General features: G+C 44.0%; 1 protein-coding gene across 1 annotated transcript in view; it reads right to left on the bottom strand.

The window, feature by feature from the left end:
* Positions 1-14,401: 14,401 nt before the first annotated feature.
* The window catches only part of Adrb2 (adrenoceptor beta 2), a 17,273-nt gene continuing 14,547 nt past the window's right edge, over positions 14,402-17,127 (bottom strand). The window contains exon 2 of the mRNA XM_015485943.1: positions 14,402-16,329. Coding sequence (XP_015341429.1) covers positions 14,950-16,200 — 1,251 coding nt within the window. The 5' untranslated portion in view covers positions 16,201-16,329 and the 3' untranslated portion in view covers positions 14,402-14,949. The remainder of the gene's footprint in view (positions 16,330-17,127) is intronic.

Genomic DNA, 17,127 nt, shown 5'->3' with positions numbered 1-17,127 from the left:
GAAGGAGCTCTTGATTTGCATAAAATCACCTCCATGCTGAGAGATGAGAAAGTGCGAGACTCCTCCTATTTATAGATGAGGGAAATGAGGCACAAAGAGACAAAGTGACTCATGTGCCAAGGATTTTTGACTTCAGGGCCTTCTCTCAGCTAATGTGAAAACCAGACTCCACTTAGGGAGTCATGTAGGGAGTGGGAGGGTTTTGGCTTGTGCCAAAATGGAAAGGGGGGGGGCACGTATCCTGAGCAGAAACCGTGACAAATGCTATGATACCTTAATTCTGACACTCCCATAATCCAAGAAGGGCTAAAATTGGCTGGAGCTTGTGTTACGAAACCAGATCAGATCAAACATCAGATCAAACAAAAGAGGAGCAAACTCAACTCAGCCAGATGATAATCGCGTGGAGTGCATGCAAATCCAAGCGAAAATAGATTAGAGACAATTTCCCAAGAGACACAAAGCTTGGAGATGCTGGAATCAAGGCTCTTATGTGAAAGATGGGGAGGGCTAGGAATGGGGGTGGGGGCTAGCAAACAGGCATGGCCAGCAGAGTCTGGATTTGAACCAGCTTGTCTAGTTCTGAGACAGTGGTCATCTCACTCCCCCACAACCAATTCTGGGTCTGTTTGCCATAAAGACAGGCCCCAGAGCAAGGGGGGGCAATTAAAGTGGTATCAAAGCATCTTGTGCATACTATATGTTACTCTGATTGTGTACATGTGTGTATGCATGTGTACACAAACACACACAAAGCTTTAGGTTTGTGAGGTCTTTGCTTCACTAAGCACTGTGAACCAGTAGATTACTTAAATATCTTTATTTACTGCTCAGATTCAAAGGTTTAGCTCAGGAACCCATAAGCAACCCTGGCCGATTCAACCCAGATGAGTACTGAACCCACCAAGGAGGCTACAGATTTACTGAGTCAAGAGCCCAGGCCATCTACCTTCAGCTCGGGGCATTTTTTTTTCACTGCAGGAGGAAAACTGTGTTCTTTAATCCAAGACTTTGAGCTTCTGTTTTCAGGCATAGTCTCAAGAGGAAGTTGTCAGAGATCTAGATAGTTTTCAGTTTATTCTTTTGGCTGTGGCCTGAAATTTTGGAATAACGATTAGAGAATTTCTTAAGAAGTCTTTTCACTTCTTTGGAAATTTGTAACTGTGATGATGGTGATGATCTTTTATGTACTTTTAAGCTCTTCTAATTTCCCTAATAGTATGATGCAATTATCATCATTTCCATTTTTTTTTTTAAACAAAAGGAAGTAAAGTTCCAGATCACAGACCCCAGGAGGGGCAGATTTGGGATTTGGCTGACTCTCTGTTGGATGGCCTTGTGCCACGAATCTCAGATGCTTGGTGATGGGTGCTGTACCATGGACCCATGAGCCAGGATTTCTCCAGATCCTGTTTTTTCCTGGGATGCCACGCAGGTCTGTGAGCTCTAGGCACATCTGAGGTTTTAGGCCTCTCCCAGAGGCTCAGGGTGGGTGACCCAAGATAGCAGGTCTAGATTAGAACAAGGCCCAGATCAAAACAAAGATCATTCCTGCTAGAGAATGATCTCCTTGAGGGGTTGACATGACATATGCTTGGCTCATAGATGTGAAGGAAACACATTAAGGAGAGATTAGGAGGAATGGACATGGCTTCAGAAAAGACACAGAACATGTGGTGCAGTTTTAAAGAAAGTTTATGAGTAGAGGCCTTTCCGTGTTTTATATGAATGTGCCTTTCTCAGCAGACCCAGAGAACTTCCTACACAGAGAAAGAATTTCCTCCAGTGTCCCCGATAGCATTCCATTCCTGCTTTAATGTCATCAGTTACAAGGGCATCCTTACCTTTCAGACTATTCAAATTTGTTACAAAGTTCTAGACTTCATGTTGAGCTGAAAATCTACCTCCTGAATGTGTGTCTTGGGTGCAGTCTACCTTTTGGTTTACAAAGACTGAGTCTGCTTCCTTCCTACGCAGAAGCACACTGGATATTTGAAGACCACTTTTTTTTTTTTTTTAAAATACCATTGTTCCCAAAGTATGTTGAGCAGAGTAGTAAGTCTGCATGATGTTACTAGGTGTCCTTATAAAACAAACATACCAAAACAAACAGAGAAACCCCTTAAATAGCATTCTGTGGGCAAGCCAGGTTAAACCAGGTCAACCAGGTATGTTTCCTGTAAGACTTCTCAGAACTTCTATGATGCTATTGCACAGCATGATTGTTAAAAGGGAAATACTGGATGTGCAGTTTCCCAAACTTTCAACCTCTCAAAGTTCTGACTTCAAAATTCTTTTTATTAAAAATCATCCATGACATTCCTTACTGTTTTCCTATTATTAGAAATAGTATTTTCAAATGTGTTCCTACACAAGTTTAAGTTCTTACGGTCATTGTTCCCAAGCTAAAAGAAAAATCTCCTCCAAGTATTCACTTTGAGACAGAGTGTGGAGATTTTTTCACTGTCTTTACTCTTATTCTCCTTAGGGCTGTGGAATTAAAATATACCATGTCAAGTTAAATTTGAGCTTAAAATAAGCAAGAAAGTTTATTTTTTTTCAGTAAGTATGTCCCATATAATATTTGGGACATACTGAGATGACCAAAGTATTTGTTACTCACTAAAATTCAAACATAGTTTGTTTTGTGTTTGCTAAATCAGGAAATCCAAGAAGAGCCCCCATTATCCTCTTCCCTTCTCTTTCAGAGTTAGACTTTCAGAGTTAGTATTCCGGAGACTTAGACATTGGGAGCCTTGAGAGCCACATTCACCTCTGCTCTTCCTTGATAATATTTTTAAAGGGAAGATAATCACATTTTTATGGATGCTGAGAAGCCAGTCTGAGGTTGACAGATACCAGACAGCCTTCTGAATCTACTTGCAAAATCCAGAAGCCAATTTCCCGTCCCTCGTACTTGTTTATACATATATTTAAGTTTCCCTGGATGTTAATATTAGGGAACTAGATTCAAAGACTATTTATAATTCTCCTTTCATTGTCTGTCTTCTCCATTAGACTGAAAGAAACCTAAAGGCAGGGATCAACCATGTCTGTCTTGGTCACTGCCGTATCTCTGGCAGTTAGCACAGATTTTTCTCATATAAAAGTATTCAGTTTTTTTATAGCGAATGAGTGAATTACAAAATTGCTTAGAAAGCTAAATAAACCACGTAAGTTGACACTCCCAGGGAAAGAGATTGCCAACCCTTTTCCTCATGGTTGGGATTTGTCATTCACCTAGAACTTTCCCAAACCTGTATCTGTACATGCTGCTCACCTGTGCTAGGCCAATTCTAATGAGTTATATTGTGCAAAACAAGAACATCTAATTGCTATGACTAAAATAAAACATTTCATCCCAACACAAGCTGTTTTCAAGAAGTTGAATTACTTCCCGGAGCCTGCAATTTTTACTGAGGTGTGGAACTTGGCCCTTAGAACTGTCTGGGCAGTCTCCAATGGGTGTGGGGTTGGGGCAAATCACATTGGGTCTTCCCACAAAAAAAAAAACATCCTGATCCAAGAGGAATTGGGCAAAGTGAACAAGGACAGCCTCAGGAGAGACTGAGCTGTCAGCAGGACAGGTATGAGAAGCAGGAGGCAGAAGCCCGGAGTCTTGCCTTGGAAAGGTGCATCTAATGACTGGAGAAGGAACTCGAAGGGTGGACCTTTTGCTCTAAGCCACAGTGGATAGAGCTCTCAGTTTCCCACCCCCAAGCTTGTAGCTTGTCAACATCGAAAGCATCCTGGGGACATTCTCTGGAGCAGACAATTGCTTATCTGCCTTTTGGCACCTGTGGCTTCAGTGCTGGGAGTATTAGTTCTGACTTTATGAGATAAAATGTAGCAGAAAGCAGAGCCGCAGGTCTTAGGAGGGTAGCAGAGTGTGACACTCGTGCTGCTTTGAGTATGAGCATGGAGACCCAAATTCAAACTAATGCCTCATATTAGCTCTGTGTCTTTAGGCAGATCTTCTAACCCCAGTCTTTGTATCTGTGAAATGGGAAGAACCATGCTGACTTTAAGGTCATTGTGAGGATTAGACATGGTGGCAAATATAAAAGCCCTTTGTAAAGTGCCAAATGCTGGATCAGCCCAAGCGTTTGTTAGTACAGTGTCTCCCTAAGCACCACAGTCTTGAGCAGCCTGATGGATCTGGTAGCTTGCTGTCGGGATTGCATAAAAGCATATGGTGGGGGTGAGGTTTGGGGTGAGAAACATGTCCCCAGCACAGCCTGCAGTGAAATGAAAACACTATGGCATTTCTCTTAATTGTGGAAGAAAACATTTTCTAAGCTCATGTTGGAAAGCAGAAAATGTCAGTGGGTAGGAGTCTTTAGAATATCCAAAAAATCCCTTGGGAACATCTTTATGGCCTCAGGATATAAGGCTCAAGGTGAGCCTTAAATTCTGCATGAATGTTTCTATTAATTTCTCTGGAGCTCTGACACTGGCTCTGTCCAAGGCCCTTGTTGGCTTTGCTGGCAAACAGTAGCCAAGTGTAAGCAAGTATAGTTCTAGTTAATTGAAGGGTAAGTAATGCAGGGTGTTGGGGCTGATAAATGACTTGCTACTTCCTCTGCCGTGAGATGCTACACCCACCGGAGGAAAATTTGCTGATGTGTAAATATGTGTGTACACGGGCTTACTGCACCAAGGCAGCAGGGAACACAGAGGGACATCTTGCCTTAAATAGGCTTTCCTACTGGCTTTCGCTATTTCCCCCATCCAGAGGCACATTGCAGGGAGCAGTTGGGATGCGCTACGTCTAGTCGTACCATAGTCCTCATCAGGTCCTGAAGAGCTCTGGTCTCCCCCATTGTTCCTTGTGTTTAGTTCTCATGAGGATTCTGTGCAAAGAGCACTGCAGGCTCAGAGCGCCAGAGGCTTTGCTTACAATTCTGGGAGGGCACAAGGCAATCTTTATGCAACTTGACCTGCCCATCCTCCCTTCCTTGCCCAGGCCAAGAATAGTCAATGATGGTGTTCTGGAAGAAACCCCACCTTGTCGTTGATGCTCTGAGCCAAGGGGAGGAGGAACAGGGCTGGAGGCACACTCATGAGGCCAAGCAACAACACACAGAGGCAGCTCCAAAGGCAGAGAGCTCCCTTCAAATCCATCACTTCCCTAGTTCTTGCCCCAAGGACTAGCTTAGGCCCAATGGTGCCCAGTGAGGCAGTGAGGGCATTCCCAGCCTCCCAGTGCTCACTGGGCTTATATAGACCATGCAGAGGAATACACGAAGCGTGTGTTATGAGAAGCAGAGTCTTCCAGTGAATACTTCTATTATGTACATAGTTTCAAAGAAAATGCACACAAGTGTCCGTATGAACCTATGTAGGTGCACTTATCTATGTGAAAATGCTTTTGTGTGAGTAAGCATATCCTCAGAGATAGTCCCTCAAAATACAAATCTGATCTTGGCTTCAAATACATTCATCAGGAGCCTTCTAAATGCTCTTGGAATAAAGACCTAAATCCTTAATACGGCCTAAAAGTCCTTCATGGTATGACCCTGACTGTCTGTGGCAGGGTTGTTCTGCACCCTGATGTGTCCCTCTCTATGCACACCAGATATTGACTTCTGCTCAGTCTTTCATTCACAGGAAGTTTTCTTCCAACACAGGACATTTGCATAGACTTTTCTCCTCTAATGGTAAGTTATTTCCTCTTCTCTGTTTCTAGAACTTAGCTTATCATACTTTGACTCTCTGCTGAAACTTGACTTCTTTGCTGACCCTTCAGAATGATCAGGTTCCTTCAAAACAACATATGCCCTCTTCATAACACCTACCACAGTTGCAATTTTGTATGCATTTAAATTTCATTTTTTTCCATTATGTACAAACATATGGCACAGATAAACTGTTTAGTTCAAAGATAAACTGTTTTGTTTCACTGAACACACATTTCCTGGTATATAAAATAGGAACGCAGTAGACACACACTGAATCAAGAATGTAAATACTTACGTAGGAAGAGGGGTCAGCATATGAACTTGCATGTCCTTACGCAGTATGACCATGATTACCTGACACGGCATGTCTCTTACTTGGAGAACACCAAAGTATCCTTAGAAATCCCTATGTGTTTGTATATGTAGCTAGGTGAGAAGGTTTAGATCTGAGTGTGTCTGTGTCATGTATGTGTGTACATATTCACATGGGTGTAAACACAAACAAACCTAGAGGTGTTCTTATATCCACGTGAAAATGCACGTGTTGTGCATCTGTGTTCATATGGTTATAGGCACCTATCTTAGTTCATTTTCTGTTGCTGAAACAGAATATCAGAGACTAGGTAATTTATAAAGAAAAGAAGTTTATTTTGACTCATGGTTCTGGAGGCTGCAGACTACAAGTTTGGTTGGTTGCCTCTTGTCAAGGACCTCAAGGTATTTTGACTCATGATGAAAAGAAGAAGTGAAAGTGGGCAGGTACAAATAGAAACATGAGAGGCTGCCTCACTTTATAACAATGTGATCTTATGGGAATGAGTTCTCTCTTTTGGGAAAGATATTATCCCCTTTAATAACCTATTTACCTCTTAAAGGGCCCATCTCCCAATGCCACCATAAAGGCAATTGAATTTGGACATGAGTTGCAAAAGGGGCAAACTATATTAAAACCACAGCAGCATTAAGGTAAGAGTGTGTGTGTGTTTATTTGGGCGTGTGCATCTCTGGGGGTATATGCATATGCATGAGTCATGCGATTCTCTGTGGCTGGGTGGGTCCCCATTCAGATTTCTAAGTAGAAGGTTTATGTACATTAGGTGAATTGATTCATACAGACCTCACCTTGGCATTAGCCAAGGCAGGGTGTTGTAGAGGAAAGAACCCTGGACGAGTTAGTCTTATCACTAGAACAAATTTCCTTTTTTCCTTCTGAGCTGCTACTACCCCATCTTCAATGCAGAGGGTTGGGGACTAGGTGTTGTTATCAGGTCGTGTAACTGTTGAGATGCCACACAGTGATAAAACACAATTTCAGTTAGGTGCCTAATTTCTTGAGGCATTTTACTATCATCTTTTATGATCATGTCTTATCATTTATAAATTGTTTTCATCTACATTGTTTTATTGGATAACACAGGAAAACTAGGATTCTGTTTATTTGACAGAATAATTTGTGTGAATGTGCCCCCAAAAGATCAGTTTTTACATGCCTACGTTTTTGTGCTCCTGAGAAGGAAGGGGAAAGGACAGCAGTGTGATCTCCAGGACCCAGGGCCCCAAACTGTGGTCCTTGGAGAACCTATTTCACAATCCTCAGGGGAAACTGAGGCAAAATACCTCTTTTTTTTTTTGGTCTCTACAGTCTTGTTGAATCAGAATATCAGGGATAGGGATCAGGAATATGCTTTTTCTCAGAAGTTCCCCCCAAATCTTTTTTGTGCCCTGTAAGATTTAAGAGTCACTACAGTAACTTCCAGAAACTCATCCCTAAACTGATATCACTAACCCTTTCAAAATCTACGGAAAGAACCTTCTGGAAGTCTTATGTCCTTGAGGCTTGTCTGTATTCTCTTCAGTTGAGGGTGCTCGATGAGTATTTGGATTTACAGAATGATTGGAAATCAAACAGGAAAGGGAGTCTGAATGTTTGTGAGCAGAACCAACTTATTGTTATACATATTACGAAAACTGTAAGGACATCGAAAGAAAACAAAAAATACCAAACCAACTCTGAACCCCACCAACAGATGGTCAGAGTAGTCTGTAATATTTAGAACCATCTAAAGGGCTTCTGATAAAGAGAAAACCCAGGCAGAAGACTAGAGATAGAACTGGCATAAAGAAGAAAGTTCCTGAACAAAGGCAGTTGTGGCTTTGGGGCACAGGCCTTGGGTTGCAAGACCTGTGATGTGGTTAAAAAAAAAACACAAAAAACCAGGAGCTCCCGAGGATTCCATTTCTGCTGTGTCATGGGTGTTGCTGTTGTGATTTAAAGATTCTTTTCCTGAATGTGAACACACTTAGAAACTCCAGTCTTCCCCTCACAGCAGGGGCACCTAACAGTCACAGCTCCGTCTGCTCTGTCGTGGTCTGCCTGGGCAGAGAAATGGGAAAATGCACTGATTTCCAGAGGTCAAGGGATTCCTGACACAGAAGTGGTGATTTCACTCAGCGCAAACCAAAATGCCCTCACCAGGCGCCTCCCTCTGCCCTCCTCCCTGGCAGGCGAAGCTCAGTCAAACCAGGCCTTAAACATGGTGAAAGACAGCGATGCCCGTCTCTGGATGCAGCAAGGTTTCCTAGTCTACATTTAGTCACAATCAACCTTGATGGCATGGGCTTGCCCCTTAGTTCTGGGGGTCAAAAATGAATCAGATCCTGGAGGATTAGTACAAAATGAACCCATTAAAATATGCTTTCATGAACTTCCCCCTATTCTCTTACCTGATTCTCAAGGGACAAAAGACAGTATCTTAGTGGCAAAGTTCATGAGTTTTGTTTTTACTCCAGAGGGCTGTATGATCTTGGGTAACTTAGGCTTTTCAAGTCTCAATTTCTGTATTTGTAGAATAACAACAAATATAACAGTATTATTTCAAAGGGCTGTTGCAGCTGCTACAGGAGGACCAGACGTGAAGATGGCCAGTTACAGTAGGTGACCCCTAGACAGCATTTCCATGATCACAACATGCTCTACGGGAATAAAACCTACTGCCGTGCTTTTCAAAGAGTAGGTGTTGGTCACTATGTGAACAGACTAACACAGGTCAACAAGGCAGGGTTGGAGGCATTCAACAATGTAGCCATGGAAAGAACCCTGTTCTGGGAGTTCAGTGGTCAGTTTCCCAGGCTCTGAAAGCAGATTCAGGCCCAGGTGTGGAATGCACCCTTTCAACAAAGCAAGTACAAAGGCAGCCTTTTCATCCACCAGCAGGGAAGGGGTGGGGCCCACTCTGTTTCATTTATTAAGTTTATATTTCTGTAAACTTGCTCCACAAAACGTGGTCCATGGACCTCCTGATTTGGAAAAACTTGGAGGAACTTGATAAAATGTGATTCTTGAACCCCAGCTCAGACCTCCTAATTCCTACTCTCAAAAGAGTGGTGATTCATTTGCATCCTTAGTTCAAGAACTGCCAATCTATATCACCAAGTGGCTGGAAGAGCAGGAATTAAGGTATCTGGGTCATATTACATATAAAACATCCAATGGGGTGTTTATGAAAGTATTAGCAATGGATTCTCTATGAATAGTCTAATTTCATTTTTTATTTAAAAGTATATTTACACACGTTTAAAGCAAAGATCAGAAGCAGGTGTACCAAGTTCAACAATGGTTACCTCTAGGTGATAGTGTGACTTGTGATTTACCTCCTTTTGTGTTTTCATATACTTTCAAATGTTCTATAATAAGTGTTCATTACTCTTTTAAAGAGAAAATAAAAGCAAAGCAATGAAGCCAGATATGCAGTACTGAAGGCTTCCTGAACTGGTTCAGAACTTTGGAGAAAGAAGGAAACCTAGGAATACATATAAATTGAAGTACCTCTCTTTGGAGATGATGAAATGTCTAGAGAAGGGAAGTCGCCTGCCAGAGGCGTCTCGCCTAAACTGTTAGTATCTGGGCTACTATAGACCTAGGTCTCCAGGCTTTTGGGTGAGAGGGCTTTGAAGTGCTCTGTGCTGGCCAGGGACCTGCCTCCCTTCCTTCCCGCTCTGTTGGGGTGATGGAAAGACCACAGGAAGTGCAGTGATTTCCAGGGTGGAGAAGGATGTAATAGCCTTTGCAGAGAGGACTTTGCAGCTCTCATTATTCTCTCTTTGGGAGTTAGTAGGTCAACTGCAAAAGGCATGGGAAGAGCAGCTGATGAAAAGGTCTAATAGTTTGGAAAACTGCTTAACCTTATTGCTCTATTTCTGGATGTTCCCCCATGGCCAGGGATTGTTGAGATCCTGATTTCCCCGGGAGGTTTCCCATTTAGGAATGCAGTGAAACCTCTGAAATGCAGAGGAATTGGGGAGAAGGCCAGCTGGAATTAGGGAACTGTTGGAATACTTTTTTAAGGACATCCAGGTCTATTATTTTCAAGGTCAGAGGAGCACAGATTTGGAAGGAGCTTGTCCAGCCTCCTGCTCTGTGCAGGAAGCCTTGTGGTCTATCCTGAACATGACTTCATCTAGGCTTCTCTTGATTGCTTTCATAGACAGGAAGCTCACTATTCTGACACATATCCTATTTCAGTCTTTGAAAAGCCTTCCTTCACCTGAGCTGCATCTGTCCTTTCATAAGCTTAAGCTTGCTTTCTGATAGTCACAAAAAAATCCAGTATCTCCTTTTCCCCAGATGGTCCTCAACTATTTGAGGGCAATTACTATATTGGCACATAGTGTTCATGGTGTTCTCTCCTTCAGACTGACCTTACCCAGAATATTCAACTATTATTTAGATGTCAAATATCATTAACTTTAGAAATATGGATGGCTCTCTCTATAATCAGCCCCTAAATTAATGGCTATATAATTTAGAGTTGAATAGAACTTAAATATCACCTGTACTGGCCTCATTATTTTACAGATGGGGAAACTGAGGAAAATCATCTTACCTAACTTTAAAGACAGACAGGGAGAGAAAGAAAAAAAAAGAAAGAAAGAGAGAGAGAGAGAGAGAGAGAGAGAGAGAGAGAGAGAGAGAGAGAGAAAGAAAGTAAGTTAGTTGAGATGACACCTGAACCTCAATTTTATGAATCCCAACTCAGGATTCTTTTTCTACTTCACCCTGCTTCCCATGATCAAGACACACCAGTATTTCTCAAGTTCTTGAAAGTGCTTGGGAAGTTTGTTCTCTTAGGCATTTCAAAAATCCCTCCTTCAAATTATATTTGTACTGTCAATAAAGTGGGGATTAACACAGGGCTGAATTTAGTAGAGATTATGCTATCAATGAAAAGTATTATTCAAAGTACATTAATCCTCCCAGCTCTCTGGTCAGGAAACAATTGCCCTTACCCTAGAATGCTAGCTCAAAACTCACTGTTGTGGCACCTGTAGGACCACCCAGATCAAATTTCCTTAAGGTCCAGTCACCAGTTCAATTTGAGAAGGAAAGCTTCCTGGCTTTGAAACCCAGAGTAAGTCTGCTAGGACGTGGGGTGGCCTGTGTTTCTGCTGTTTCTAGTTTACCCTGATGTATTCATTTTAGTTTCATATCCTTTTTTTCAATGTAGCCTGATTCTCTGATAGAAAGATAAAGACTCAAAGAAGCAAGCTAGGCTCTTCAGTGATTGGCTTCCTGTCCCAGTCCCCAGCTACCCTGCAGTCACATGCTTCAAAGGGAACATTCCTCCGGGCCCCAGCCCACAGCAATCTCCCTCTTCTCTCAACAAGGTATTGCATTTCCAGTTTGCACACTTGTTTTGGCACACGCTGGAAGCTGCCTCGCGCTGCTTCCTGGTTTGCATGGGTGCTAGGCTCCATGGACGCTGGAATCACACAGACCCAGGTTCTAGTGCTGACTCTGCAACTAGCTGGTTGTGTGGCTTTGGAAAGTTACTGAACCCCTCTAAACCTCAGTTTTCTCATTTGTTAGGTGAGGACAATTATCCCACTTATAAGATTGTAAAGTTCTCATACTGCCTAACAGGTGCTTAACATAGTCTCCAACATTTAGTTAGTTTCCATAACAGATACCTGTGTAGTATTACTAATATTATGGCCCAGAAAACAGAGACAGATACCTATACTTTTCTCTTGCTGCAAACAGCAGATGATCCATAAATACTCCCTGATTGATTCTGGACTTGGCTCTATTCGGCTGCAAGTTCACCATCAGAAATGTTCTAAGCACCAAGTGAGGACAGTTCCTATCCCCAGGCTCTCTTTTTCCTAGATCCCTTCCCCCAGTGTTATCTCAGCGGGCAGGCCCACCCTGTCCTGCCACTGTTCACACCTGTCAGCTTGCATCTCAGGGTAAAGTTCTCACTTGACAGACTCTGAGAACTTGCTGTCCAGGCAAAGAAAACTTTATGACGATGAATCCAGCACAAACGTTATGTAACCAGCATGTCAGTAAACAGAGACAGAGGGACAGAAGGAAACAGAGCTACACAAAAGACGGTAAAAAGCCAGGAACTGAGACAGGCCCAGGATGCTTTTGCTTTTAAGACTCTTCAAACTGATGAAAGTTCTTGTATTCAAAGTATTGCTAAAGGGAACCATATGTGGCTAAATTCTCTTTTAGGCTGGGAATCTGAATTGATGTGCATATCTGAATTTTTGACTGAAATTACTTTACGTGTACTTTAGTGAGTATACATAAAATTGGCATGATTAATTAATAATGTTTATCATCTTTGGGACTTAGAAATAATGACAAATAATGACAGACAAGTTTCCAACTTTTGTTTTTTAATCAAGACTACATAATTTCTGCCTGGAGTGGTTTGAAATCACTGGTAGGTCATAAAGAGTTAAGGAATCTCTCAGTTTCTCTAACTGCAGAGAATAGCCTAGTGGATTCTTGCAGAGTAAAACAATTCTTTCTCTTGTCCCTAATGCAGATTATTGGTTTCTTCCCTGAATTTTGTATTAAGGACTCAGAAAAAATAAAAGCATCTGCTGAAGTGAAATTTTTACAGCCCCAGGGAAAATTTTCCACAATTGATGGTGAGGGCAGGATTTAATAACAAGGTGGTAGAGAGAAGACAGCAGTTCCTGGATGGTAATAGGTCCCCTGGCCTTAGTCCTGCCCTGACATCTCTGGCTGCTTACCTTGGGCATGTCATTCCACCTCACAGGCTTTCGTTCTCTTCGTATTATGGGCTCTTCCAAATCCAAGCTCTTGTGAGGCTATCGAGAGTGTGAAGATAGTCTCAGAAGCTGCCCGCATCTCTGGGTGTGGGGCCCAGAGCAGGAGAGTGTAATAATAGGTATGAAAACCTTGGACAAAACTTAAAAGCACTGAATGGCTTGTACTCTCCACTCTGCCATGGAATATTCCAAAAACATGTGCCCGATGTTCTTCTGAGGGATCAGTGTTTGCCCTGATGCCCCATCAGTGAGTTGACAGGAAGCAGAGAAGGCCAGTGCTTCTCTGGTTGGGGACCTTGGCTGGGACAGAAGGGAAGACAGAAGAGGAGTCAGCTTCGTGAACAAGTGAAATGGCAATGAACCCTGTGGGCTGATCCTTCCCAGCTTGGCGTTGCCAAGCAGGACGATCCACTCCATGAAACCTGGGCCAAGCTCTGGCTCTGACACACAGGCAAAAATAGAAAGGGGCTGCGAAAAGAAATGTGTTTACTTTTGTGATTTCCCTTCCTTGCCTCTTAACAGTATTATAATCTCTCTACAAACAGGCAGTTAGGGCCCACAGGCCTCGCCTCCACTGATAAATCCTCCCGAACGACTCTCGTGTGCAGACCTAAACCTTCTAAGTGCCTCACGGCTGCTATCTGGGCAGCAGCAAAGCAAGTGAGAAAGCAGCCTGGTAGAGAGCAGGAGTGCCGGTCTGGGGTCTGTCACCAACTGGGGGAACTGAGGCTCTGCCCAATACAGTGCTTCCATTAGGTGGAATCGGAAGATGAGTTGTGATGATCAAAGTTTATATCAGTGGCTCTCTGTCCTGGGGGTATTTGGTAATGTCTGCAGACATTTTTGGTTGTCCTAACCTGGGGGCTGCTATTGGCATGTAATGGGTAGAGGCGGGGAACTGCTAAACACCCACCAATGCATGGGATTGCTCTCCCACGACCAAGAGTTAACGTGGTCCAAAATGTTAACAGTACTGAAGACAAGAAACCTTGTTTATACTGAAGTGTGGGAAATTAATGGAAAAGGAGAAAAGGGATGGGAGAAGGAGGATTCGAATCTGGTTTCTGGGTTATGAGGTATTCATCAGTCAGGTGCTTTCCAGTTTTGCTCCCTCTAACCAATGCCCTCTGATAGTCCCTTGGAATTACAAGGCTACGGCTGAGTGGCATTTGCACAAGAACATCTTCCTTATCCTGAAAATGCCAAGCCCTGATGTAGTACAAAGGGCTCCACTATAAGACATAGCAAAGATATAAATATACGCAGTTATTAAACAAGCAGACCTGGAGGTGGGTGGCGGGGGCATGGGGAGGGATAAAACATATGCCCATAACTCTGTTTCTATGAGTCAGTGTTTCTGAGGTAACAACACAGAATAACAACTGTAGGAAGAGCTGAGCTATGCTGAGAACAGGCAGGACTGATCTGGATCACAAGGAGAGTTTAGGAGAAACACATGTTTGTAGCCACAGATTCATAGGTACATGAAAGGGTTAAGCAGCCAGTGCATGTCATTCTTGTATCCTTCCACATTAAGCCACTAGGCAGTTATTACAAATAGTTACCTGTGGTTTCCAGTGGGAGAGGCAAGGACACTCCAGTCAAGGGGTTTTGGAGAAACAGGTGCAATGAAGTCATGGTCAAACAATTTATTTACTGTAAACTTTAGACTTTGCTCAGGAAAACAAAGCTGTCCCTCAAATCCCTGCCTACAACACTCCATTTGAGCAAATAAGAGGAGCGAGGGAGAGTCCATGTTCACAGCTGAAAGGTCCGAGATATTCAGGATTCTCAAGTCCAAGGGTGCAGGAAGGAAAATCTTCCTTCAGATACAAATTACCAGCAGCAATATAATAACCCTAATACTTGACCAATGAGGTAGATACATGGAAAAGTCATCAAAACATACAGACCCGGGTCCTAGGACTAACGCCCTTCAGACATAAACTTGTAAGTTCCACACAAAGAGGAACTGAACTGTACAAGAAACAAATATTCACTCAAATACATCTTCTCTTTTTTACAGCTTAAAAAAATAAAAAAAAAAGGCAGAAGGATATCTCCTCCTGCAAATCTCTATACGATTTTTTTTTCTAAATTTATTACACTCAAGTTAAATAGTCTGCTTAGTGTTCTGTTGGGGGGGGGGTCTTAAAAAGTAAAAAAGAAAAACAAACTGCATTTACAGCAGTGAGTCATTTGTACTACAATTCCTCCCTTGTGAATCAATGCTATCGATAGGCACAGTACCTTGACAGTTTACAAAGTCTTCCGTGCCTGGGGGCTCCTCACACAGCAGTTTGCTTTCTTTCTCCTGCCCCAGGTGATATCCACTCTGCTCCTCTGTGTACTCTGATTTGCCATTGCTGGAGTAGCCATTCCCATAGGCCTTTAGGGAAGACCTGCGTAGGCACAGAAGCTCCTGGAAGGCAATCCTGAAATCTGGGCTCCGGCAGTAGATAAGAGGATTGAAAGCTGAATTGACATAGCCCACCCAGTTTAGGAGGATGTAAACTTCCTTAGGGATGAGGTTGTCCTTGATCACATGCACAATGTTCACAATGAAGAAGGGCAGCCAGCAGAGGGTAAAAGTGCCCATGATGATGCCCAAGGTCTTAAGAGCTTTGTGCTCCTTCAAGCAGAACTTGGAGGACCTTCGAAGACCATGCCCACCACGCCCATCCTGCTCCATCTGGCTGAGATTTTGGGCGTGAAATCGCCCCTCAGATTTGTCAATTTTCTGGAGCTGCCTTTTGGCCACCTGGAAGACCCTGGAATAGACAAAGACCATGACCACCAGGGGCAAGTAGAAAGACACTATGGAGGAAGCAATGGCATAGGCTTGGTTCGTGAAGAAGTCACAGCAGGTCTCGTTGCCATAGCATTTGATGGCTTCCTGATGGGTGGCCCGGTACCAGTGCATTTGGATGGGCAAGAAGGAGGTAAGGCCCGACACAATCCATACCATCAAAATGACCACCCGGGCCTTATTCTTGGTCAGCAGGCTCTGGTACTTGAAGGGAGATGTGATGGCAAAGTAGCGATCCACTGCTATCACACACAGGGTCTCAATGCTGGCGGTGACGCACAACACATCAATAGAAGTCCAAAACTCACACCAGAAGTTGCCAAAAGTCCACATTTTCATGAGGATGTGGCTGGCCCCAAACGGTACCACCGCTAGGCCCATGACGAGGTCAGCGCAGGCCAGTGAGGTGATGAAGTAGTTGGTGACCGTCTGCAGTCGCTCGAACTTGGCAATGGCTGTGATGACCAGCACGTTGCCAAACACGATGGCTAGGACGATGAGCGACATGACGATGGCCATGCCCACCACCCACGCCTCGTCCCGTTCCTGCGTGACATTGTGGTCCGGCGCATGGCTTCCATTGGATGCAAGCAAGAAGTCGCTGCCGTTCCCGGGTTGCCCCATGGCGCGCAGGCTGGCAGGTGAGCGCACAGGCTGCCTGCTCACTGGCCGCGCCTCAACGGGCGCACCTCCGGCGGGGCGCTGCAGGCAGCGAGTGGACCCCTGGAAGCCTCATGCAGCAGCCGTANGCTGCTCCAGGGCGGGCGGGCCACCACTCCCTCCAGGCTACCCTAGCTGGCCCCAGAAGGATAAAGCTGGAGAGGTTGTGCTTACCAGTCAACTCAGGAGCTTTGGGCTCTTCTGTGGCTGCTACTTGTCTGCCTTGGGTAGTAGAGGTCTCAGCGCAGAGAGCAGCATCCGAATACTCCACCACTTTCGGAATTGAGAGAATGCCCACCAAGACACACACATACTGGCACAAATGCACCCTGACAGACAAGCTCAGACTTATACCTAACCACAGCCACAGACATTGAGACACACCCGCCCAGCGCACCAACATGCACATTGCGCGCGCTCACGCAGCAACTTACAGGCACAAAGTCACTGCTGTCCAACCCAGAGAGGTATCCGTAAACAAACACAGAAGCATCCAAAAGCTCAAAGGCATGAACACACACAAAAAGAAATAAACACACAGGAAGGCTCGCTTGGAGACAGGCAAGCGGACTCAGCCATGGATATCCCCCTCCAGGTACTCACATCTGCCCTCATCTGCAGCATTCACAAATGACACTTTCTGTTCCGTCTCTTCCCCCGCCCCCCATCCCCTGACATCCAGTATATTCCCTTTCAAACGCGTTTGGCAAGATCTCAGGAGGTGACTTAAACAACTGTCGTTTTCCTCAAGCACGCGTGCTGTCAGGAGTTTTTGGTGCCCTCCTTGGGAATTTGCAGGCATTGACCACATAATTTTACCCTTTAGGTTTTGTTAGGAGCTGAGTTGTGTGTGTGTGTGTGTGTGTGTGTGTGTGTATATATATATATATA

This window comes from Marmota marmota, unplaced genomic scaffold (assembly GCF_001458135.2).
Source record: "Marmota marmota marmota unplaced genomic scaffold, marMar, whole genome shotgun sequence".
NCBI lineage: Eukaryota > Metazoa > Chordata > Mammalia > Rodentia > Sciuridae > Marmota > Marmota marmota.
The sequence above is the reverse complement of the archived record's forward strand: the minus strand, read 5'-3'. Positions and strand labels throughout refer to the sequence as shown.